General features: G+C 39.8%; 1 protein-coding gene across 3 annotated transcripts in view; it reads left to right on the top strand.

The window, feature by feature from the left end:
- Positions 1-6,584: 6,584 nt before the first annotated feature.
- The window catches only part of gpc3 (glypican 3), a 231,442-nt gene continuing 227,653 nt past the window's right edge, over positions 6,585-10,373 (top strand). For all 3 annotated transcript variants that reach the window (XR_015119113.1, XM_086222963.1, XM_086222964.1), the window contains exon 1: positions 6,585-6,972. Coding sequence is in view for 2 of the 3 variants with exons in the window: in XM_086222963.1 (XP_086079089.1) it covers positions 6,816-6,972 (157 nt within the window). In the remaining variant the exon portion in view is untranslated. The remainder of the gene's footprint in view (positions 6,973-10,373) is intronic.

The raw sequence follows: 10,373 nt of genomic DNA, 5'->3' as shown, positions 1-10,373 counted from the left end.
AAGAAAATGGATGGATGGATGAATGGACTTGTCACTCCACTTCTTGACATTTTAAGATGCTGTGATAACTTTGTACATCCTTCTCCGGCTTTGTGAGCATCAAATATTATATTTCTCCAATCTTACCTGATTTCTTTTATTTCTGGCGTGATGCTTTGTCGAGTGACAGCTCAAAGCTTAATTCAGATATTAAACCGGGTGTAAACTGGAAGGTAATCCTCAGTTTTAACTTGATTTTACAAGCTTTGAGTATTACAAAGTTGAAGCACATCACTGCACATCGGTGGTTTGTGCTATGGCTCAGTAAAAAGGCCAGTTTTTAATTTTAGCCCTGGTTGTTTTTTTTTCTAAAATAATAGTTATTTTGTGCAAATAGAAATAATTTATGCTTTCTGAAGGAAACTAGTAAGTTTAGAAATGTTATGTTGGAAATTCCTTGCTCTGTTTAACAGCATTGGGGAAATAACTTGAAAAGTTAATTCTTCATAGGGCGGCTAATAATTTAGCCCCATCAACATGAAACAATATTAATAATAGAATTAAACAGACTCCTGCGGATAATCAGGTGCGGGTTCATCTTCCTATATGGTACCGATAGAAAGGTAGGGGAGGTGTTTTCTGTATTAGGAGGAACCTGTTGTCTCCTGTGAGGGGAGGGGAGTTTGTTGAAAGTGAGCCCCCATGTCCTGCATGACCAAGTGCACTGCAAAGATGCTCAGCTGCTCCCAGCATGAAGCCTCCTGCTCAGACGTTGGAAGAGCTGTGTCTAATAGGTTCTGCTGATTTGGGTTTTTTTTGCAGCCTACTCTTCTCTGGTCTAACTCACCTTATCCTGAGAATGTTTTAATTCATATTTTGATTCATTTAACAAGGAGCAACTGGTATTTTGGTTACGGGGGTGTGTTTGTCATCTTTCAGTCTTCCACAGTGCCGGGGGTAAACAGGTTGATTGAAATGCTAAAAACTCTCAATTTTAAATTATAACCATTTTAATACATAAAGAGAATATCTGAAAATATAGACAAGTTCTGCTCTTAAAACTTCATTTAAAATATCTGTAGCTTAACCATGTTATGTTATACATTAACCTGACAAGAAATCTGACTCTGGGTATAACATATAAATGGTATATATACACACACACACATATACATACGTGTATATTATATGTATATATGTATATATGTATGTGTGTGTGTGTATATATATATATATATACACACACACACATATACATACGTGTATATTATATGTATATATGTATGTGTGTATATATATATATATATACACACACACACACACACACACATATACATACGTGTATATTATATGTATATATGTATGTATGTGTCTATATATATATATATATATACAGGTATATATGTGTGTTTGTGTGTGTGTATGTGTCTATATATATATATATATATATATATATATATATATATATATACAGGTATATATGTGTGTTTGTGTGTGTGTATGTGTCTATATATATATATATATATATATATATATATATACAGGTATATATGTGTGTTTGTGTGTGTGTATGTGTCTATATATATATATATATATATATATATATATATATATATACAGGTATATATGTGTGTTTGTGTGTGTGTAACCTACAGCAAGGATTCAATTCTAAAACACATCAAACAAAATGCCTGTCATGGATCCTCCAGAGGACCAAGTAAAACTATAAATTCTCAATTATACAAATTAATCTGGCATAGATCAAATGGAGAGTTTAATTCATATATTAGTTGCAGTTTATATATTTTTGGTATGTCAATATATGAGCTGAATCTTGCTGGTGAACTCCATTCTAACTTCTTTCATCGTGTACGGCATAGCCACATAACCTCCTCCTTCCGTTGCAGCTCCACTCAGAGCTAAGTTTTTCAAAACATGATGACACATTCCATTTTACTTTTCACAACCACAAAAAGACTCCATGATGTTTAACTTTATCCTCTGTGCTTTTGGCACAGAAGCAGAATGATGGGAAAGTAGGTCAAAGTTTAAACAGGGAAGAAGGCAAGTTAGGCAACGCTGGTTCCCACAGTCGGGAGAGGGGTACCCTGGGCCTCTAGAGGCGCTGCGCCGCCCCGCCTGTCACCCACGATCATCCGTTTGTGTGTTGTTGACATGTAGAGGGATGTTTGTGCGCGCATGAGGCGGGATGGTGTGTAGCCCAACAGACCAAGGGATATGTGGGGGCAGGGTTTACAAGGGTTACAGGTCACAAGCCTCCCGGGTTGCTTAGACCAGCAAGGGGCTGACTGGAAGAGCGACAACGGTATCAAAAAACTACCCCAGATTCTACCTTTGTAGTAAAAGCGACATTTTAGGCTGCCCTAGGACTCTGAGCGTTTTCAAGTGGCGTTTGTCTGACGATCCAAGGACAACATTTACGAAGATTGCATCGCCGGTGATAGCAACCAACCAACCTACCCCATCCCCACCCCCACAAAGAGAAAAAAAAAAGAAAAAAAAAGATGCATTTGCAAATTCACGCATGACAAACTTTTTTTTTCTTTTTTTTTTGTGCAGAGGGTTTAGCCAAAGGGCCGCTGATGATGCAGCAACATCTGCAAGTGTAGTTGTGGAGTAGTTTGGAGAAGAGAACCGAAGATCCCGCTGGTTGTGAAGGTAGGATGCCGCTTTTCCTGTCGAATTGGCTCAATAGTCACCACGATGCACCTTCTCGTTGTGTTCACTTTGTGGGTTCATGAATGAAGCCAGAGTGGTGCATGTTCGATGGTGTTAACTAGAATAGATTCATTTGCAGCACAAGAGTGAACTTTACGATCCTAAGGCAGTAAAAGCAGCATTTTTTTAATTCCGTCAAGAGCGACAAATAATCCAGCCACCCACAAGTGTGTTTTCATGCGTGAAGTGACTCCAAAGCATGGGCGTATTCTGCCGAAGGGTTATTAACCGAAGGCGGTTGACGTGGTCGTTTGGAGGTTCTGTTCTTGGCGCCACTTTGGTAGAATTGGAGCATAAATCCGTTAGTTTTTTTTTTTATCAACCGGTGTTTAAGGTCGATACAGAGTCAGGAAAATATAAATGCTATGCTTCAAATTTTAATTGTCATTTTAATTAATGAGTAGCTCCTTTGATAAAGGTTGAGTGACTCATGTTGAGACATTTTCACCAAATTGCACAGCAGCCAAAATACTGCCACTTCAGGGCTGTAGTCAGCTCACTATCGACAATTCACAACCAATGAGCAGAGCATGTTATAGACCGCTGCCCCGATGTGGACTTACTTTTTCCCAAATGATAGGTTTCCCCTTACTATTTAAAACCAGTGTTACTAGAGTGAAGACAACGTAACACTCAAGTCACAATTTGCTAGCACACTCAAAACTTGGACATGTAAACCAGTTGACCAAAATGGGATCTAACTTGTCTGTCTTAGCTCTGGTCCAAGTGGCATTTTTCCACTTCATGCAGTTTTACAACTTTAAAGATAATCCGCAATTTGGAGACTTACTCCTGCATTTTGTATTGAATTTCAAGATGTCTTTCAATATGTGAATGATGAGGAAATGCAGTAGGTCCCATCATAGTAGATACATTTATATGCCCAGCTCCAGTAATGGAACTGAGAGGTTGGCCTTACTGCACAGGTAAATTGAGTCATGCATTTTTGGTCAAATGTATAGTCTTTGCATCTACATTGTGGCATTTCAAATTCAAATGTCTTTGAATTTTGGGACAAAAAAAATTTAGTTAAAAAATTAACCATGGCCTATTTGATATCATTGAATTATTTTAACATTTTCTGGCACTACATAGACAAAATGATCAATTAATTCATCAAGAATAAGCCAATAATTGCTGCTGAAAAATTATTGTTGGTTGCATAAATTGTGTTTCTTTTTTTATTCTTTGAGTTGCGATATGCAAATCGTCCCATAAAACACTTTGGCTACGAGTCACCTCAGCGAACGGTTACGAGAGCTGTGGGAACGTGAACATTGAAAAAGTAACTCTTAATCATGACCATCATTGGATCGTCCAAAAAAAAAACAAAAAATTAAGAATTTGATTCATAAATCAAACTTCCAGTGAAAATGCAACCTTAACTACTCTCAGGAAGCCCAGGACAAACTCATGTTTTAAAAATGTGTTTCTTCAGTAAAAGTGAATATTGTTCAGGTAGTGAAAGTATATTGTACCTTTGTGACCTATAAAATGTGACTCTCTTTCCATATAATAAACTGAATTGTAGATTCCACAACTATACAATGTAATTATACAATTTTAAGGGTTCTGCATATTTCTGCTTAGATTTGATGGAACCTAAGCGTGCATCAGTCAATATGCTGCTCCCTCTTCTTTCAGTACAATGTCTGGAAACTTCTATCACCACAGGAAGTTCGGTTGAATGACTCTGAAGTATTGAAATGTGCAGCCTTGCAAAATCACATTTCTTTTCTACAAATAAACAGTGATGGAGGAAAAAGCCAACTCCAGTAAATCAATATTTGAAGCCATCAATCAACCACAAACTAGGGCAGAAATGTTTCAATTTTGGAAACAATTCCAAGGTTTCTAAAGGCCTCTGTCATTAACATCTGTTTCATCTTTAATTGGCTGTGGGCTGCACAGTACATGCATTCATCCTCAAACAGAAGAAGCTTAAATTTGCATCGGCAGTTGTCTCTCGCTCTTTACTTTGTATTGTTTCAGACGCAGGCATCGATGGAAGTGTGCTGGAATTGGAAATCATCCTGGTCCATTGTTCTCCTCAAACCCCTCATGTCTCTGCTGACCTGGAGGTACTCCAGCTAAGGTGCATCTAGTGTAGTTAGTGTATTTATTGCAGTATCTACTGCCCTAGTTGCTCCTTCTGGCTGGAGGCCTCATTCATACTATAACTTAACTAAAAACAAAACATATAAAATGGACAAAATGAAAAATAAAAAGTGTGTGTTCATGAGATGGAAGTAATTTCATCCATTCATCCTTCCGTTTTCTACTGTTTATCTTGTTCAGGGTTGGGGGGGGGTGTACTGGAGCCTATCCCGTCTTTGAAATTAAAGATGTAACATTTGCAAATATATAAAGTAACTACATTAAAGGAACAACTAATATCTCATGGCCACAAATTAATTAAATTGAGGGAGTATGTTGTGGTCAAAATATACCTTAATTGTAGGGACTACAATAAAGTCTCTTTTCTATGGCCACTGTGGGGCTGCATTAAAAAAAAACATACTTGTTAAACTATGAAAAGATGGTTCAAGAACATGTTTTTTGTTTGCATTGATTTCTCTTACAGATTAAGGGATTATTTCAGGAGTAGTCAAGTGGAACAGTGTCAATGCAGTTGTGAAAAATTGCATGTTTTAGCTAACAGGGTTCGTAATATATGGTCCTATAAATGACATGGAGATGGATCAGAGGTCGTCAAGCTGATGGAACAAACTGGCAGGTGAATGGTCTCTGCATGTGTGTTAGTATCTGTTTGTGTACAATCGCTTTTTGTGATATCTTCCTTCATTGCCAACATTCGGACTCCTGTTGTTGGCTTGGCTGCACCAAAGTGCTCCCAGTGCAGGTAGTGTACACCATCTACTGCAGTTTGCGCACTTCTGGTGTAGCTGGTCCCCTGTCTTCTTACATCACCTGGCTAACACTTGGCTCAGATGGGCTGATGATGAGTTTTGTTGGTTTGCTCTCAGCTTCTGTCTGTCTCTGCTGTGCGAATCCGTGCAGAGCTCTCTGTTTCTCTTTGACTCTTCTCTTTGACGGTGGAAGATGTTTGTCTCCTGTTATTCAGAGGTTTGATGAACTCTTGAAAAACTAAACATCATATTAATGACAGACTAAGAGAGGGACTGATGTCCCCTCTGCTGCTGGTATTGGAAAACAAAACACTGCTGTTTGTCACATTGTTTTCTATGGTGGATAACGTCACAATTTCAACACTTGACAACATGAGAGGAATTGACAGCGTCCATGTTAATTCTGACAGATGTTAACAACTATGCATTTTCGCAAGCTGGTCTAATAAAAGCATTTTAGAGGAGACAACTTAATTCTGCTGGTGAACAAATGCTGTTGTCACACTGAACACTAGATGTCATCATTCCTACTTTATTGAAGCATGCTTAAAGTAAACGAACAATCCACATCCAAAAATAAATTGGAAAATTAAATAAAGAAGTTGTGATTATGGCTTCAAATACTTTTAGCCAGGTTGAGGCAGTTTAATCTGTTTCCAAAATCTATGAGTCAAGAATGACGGTTTCTGTAAACCTGTGGTTGATGAATAAAGACTTGTGCAATCATACATGCCTATATTTCATTGTAAATGTGGAGTATCTGTTGCATATGCTGCTTAGGTAGGCGCCCTAAACGCATCCCATAATGCCAAGATCTGTTTATCTAACGCGGAAACAGTCCCCGTATCATTAATCGCCAGAGTATCTTCATGTCTGCTGCCTCTCATGCTCCTTGCATCAATTCACTTGCTCGTGCAAGTTCACGTTATGGTACGCGCGTGCTTCGTGGGGAGCGCGCGCATGTATGCGGGTTTTGTTATCCGTGCTACCAGCAGAGAGCCAGTGCCTCAAATGAAGAGTGGCTCGTAACTCAGCAGCATCAGAGTAGCCTCACCAATAGCAGCTTTGCGGGCGGACGCACAGCACAAAGACGCGGAAGGATGCTTCTCCAGGCACTACCACCACTAGCTGTAGCTTCTCGCCATTTGCGCAAGCTCAAGATCGTCCTTTAACTTTTAACGTGCTGAAGTTGCTCTTTTGAATCCCTTGCTCCTCGGATCGACTGTCATGATTGCTCTATCAGTCCGCGTTGCTCTTTTTCTCAGCGCCTTCCTCCAGTTGATCTCGCTGCCCAGCGGACAGGTGCCCAACTGTCACGAGGTGCGTGCCGTCTTTCAGTCTCTGCACCCAGGATCCAAGTGGGTCCCCGAGACTCCAGTGTCAGGTAACTGTCATCAGCTAAGCGCTTTTACCTGCAAAGCAACGCTGTGCGCGCGGGAGCCCAAAACATACATTTAACGCGCGTGTCCTTTGTCCTCATCTAGCTCTTACAAGAGTGTTACCTGCTCTCTCGAGAGAGTTGAGTTCAAAAGTTAACTGTTAAATGTCAAAGTAATACAAACATATTTGTTTGTATGTTTGAGGATTGTATGATGGTCACATGACCACAGCAGAAAAATGTGATTGTCCAAATGGCGTAATTCTCTATCTGGTCACATGGTCAGTAAAAAAGTCCACTGGAGGCAGTTGAGACGTATTATCACCGGAAATCAACATACCAGTGAGAGGACGGTTCAAGACATATTAAGGTGTCCACATTCCCATTATTCCCGGGGATCCTGATTGTACCCGCTTTAACTCCCGATGATGAAGCACCAAACACATCTAAACTTTACACATCAGCATAGAACAAGCAGGCTACCAAACTGGTTGGAACTAGAACGTGATGTAATTGATGCACGACGTCAGGAGCGTGAGAATGATGCATCAGGGAGCCGTGGTAGTTTCTCTTCAGCTCTATAAGTGCTGCTCACAGGAAACAGCCTCCTGATGGAAAAAAGTGTGTGCCTTTGGATTTGAGACACGTAACATTTCATTCCCCTCATTGTGTGGGAAAACTCCCTGTGCAGATTATTTGTTGCTTGCACATGGCACAGTGGCAAAGGAAAGGTCTAAAAATACGCTTGTGATTAGCATGTGTAGCAGATGAAATGTCACATATCCGCTTTATTTGATGTGATAACAGCTTTATGATCATTCTGTATTTTGCCGCATGTATTAAAAGTACATGCCAAGTTTTTGGCAAAGTTACCACAAATTCCTTTTATCAGGTTGTGATGAATTCATATTATAACACAAACACAACTGCATTTTCACGCACGTGTGATGCTGGATTTTTATTGCCGAGATCTGTTTTGCCGATAACTTGCAACTGATTTGGCAAACGGTAGATATTTACTGATGTCGGTATCATTTGCAGATTACGATAATCACATTCTGAGCATTCAGAAAAGCACGTGTAAACACTCTCAAGTCAACTCATTCTTCAGATGTTTTTTTCACATTTGCTAAAGTTTCCTCAACAAAAGATGACGAGCAAAGACAAAGAAATAGAGTAAACCCATCAGGCAAGTATCTTGATAAATGACCAACGTCTCTCAATGCTGATGACATGCCTATTCCATTCCCATATTTGAAGAGGATAAGGCTTTGTTGATTTTTAGAGCTTTTATTCTAAAAAAAAATCAGCAATTGCTTAACGTGTGGGGCCAACATCGCGTCATTCATCTCCTCAGGTTTCAAAATATGTCCCATTGGTCTGACTAATACGACCAGAGTAATAATGGTAAGACTTAATCTCTCTCTAACATTCAGTAACTGTATGAAAGAATGCAGATTTTGTCAATACTGAGTGTTAAGAGCTGCAGCTGCTGTTCCTCTGCATGGGAGACACGCTGATGCAAATCGACTGAGTGTAAGAACAGTGGTATGCTTGACAGACCCTGCTTCCAACAATCCAACGGATCAAGTTGGAAATAAAACCCATAAAACCTCGACATCAGTATTTCTTTTCATGCATTTGGGTGAATAACGCCGAAGTTTTGAATCCTTTTCCAGAAGAAAATATGTCTTTGTAAGACACAAGAAAATTAGCAAGGAGCGGGAAAAAAAAAAAGGTTTGACGTGGTACAGGTTGCCTTTGTGACTCAGTGCTGATATTCACCCTGTGACTGACAGGATCTTTCTTGTGAACACATATGGAGTTCTGACCTCAAGTGGGACCATTACAGAAATGTTGTATTTTTTTTGTCCTATTGTCAGTGTTTGTTGATATGAATGGAATCACCTCGCGTAACATTAACATCAACTGGCTCACGAAAGCTTCTGTGGGGATTTCTTTCGAGTGTAGATCCACACGTCCACATGCTAGAGAGAGAGAGAGAAAGTAGCTATTGTAAATGCTGTTTACTTTTCTATATTGAAACATGACATTACAGTGGAAGAAATTAAAAAGTAAACTCCTGGCTGAGACAGATTGAAAGTTATTATCTCATACTTGAGGAAGAAACTAATTCCCTTTGATCTTATGAATTGCTTTTGCATTTTGCAAGCCTGAAATATGTAGTCACTTTTTTTTTGAAATGTATTTTACAGTTTTTGGGCCTCATTTTTTCATGCCTCATCCGTAATAGATCCAAAGGGTTCAATTATCTTGTTCTGAAGTTTGTGTCTTTTTAAAGTTGGGAAAGTAAAGAACAGAAAAGAGATTGGTGTGTGTGTGTGTGTGTGTGTGTGTGTGTGTGTGTGTGAGAGAGAGAGAGAGAGAGAGAGAGACAGAGAGAGAGAGAGAAATGGTGTCCTGCATTGATATGGTGTTTTGTGTGGGGGTGGTAGTTGATTCAGAGATGTCCATGCATGATGGCAGAGAAGGACTCTAATAATGCTGCATATGGTGCCAGGGGGCACAACACTAGAAAGCACTTTTCTCTACACCAGCATGATTCAAAGAATGAGTATAAATAAACAAGACTGGAGTGGGGATCAGGACAACATGCTGCTGTGCTGTGGGAGGACTGCTCATATCTTTGTTCTTACTGCTGCTGTGGGTGAAGATGAAATTGAGGCAAGAGGGATGTGAGGAGTGATGAGCTCATACTCCAGGACATCCATCCGTCCGTCCATTTTCTATGATGCCTATCTGTGAAGGGCTGGGGGCTGGAGCCTATCCTAGCTTACATTGGACAAAATGTGTGGTTCACCCTGGACAGGGTGCGGGTCCGCCATAGGGCCATCAGGAGCAATTAGGGTCTCAGTGTCTTGCTCAAGGATACTTTGACATGGTCACTGTGGGAAGAGAGGATTGAACTACTTACCCTTGGGTTGCTAGACACCCACACTATACCCCAGGATATGAGTATGTAAATGTTTCCATCAGTGTCAGCGGTGGTCTGCTGAGGATGATGTTGACCTGTGACACTAGCACCTGACCTGATTCATGAGAGGAGCATCCAAGTCTTCTCAAATGGAAGAGCACTACTGGCTTCATGCTGGCAGAGTTGATGGCTGTCACTTATTTCAACAGTGATTTTCTAGCTGGGACAAATATATTTGCATTTACTGATCTCAGGTTGCCAAAAACTCCAGTGGATTTGAGGAATCCTTTGTTACCTTTCCTAATGAGGTTATGGGATGTGATGTGAGATCATTCTGGTTGTTAGCAGCATATCTTAAAGACTAATGTACAGATTTGAACGAAATGTGATGAAAAGATAGGTAATATTACAAGCAACAAGGAATTAACTTTGGATTTAAATGACTTGTGGATTTGATCCAAGCCTAAATCCT

The sequence above is a fragment of the Aulostomus chinensis genome, chromosome 13, assembly GCF_037954235.1.
Source record: "Aulostomus chinensis isolate RoL2024-O1b breed Wild chromosome 13, RoL_Achi_v1.0, whole genome shotgun sequence".
Taxonomy (NCBI): domain Eukaryota; kingdom Metazoa; phylum Chordata; class Actinopteri; order Syngnathiformes; family Aulostomidae; genus Aulostomus; species Aulostomus chinensis.
Note: the sequence above shows the minus strand (reverse complement) of the source record. Positions and strands in the feature narration are given on the sequence as shown.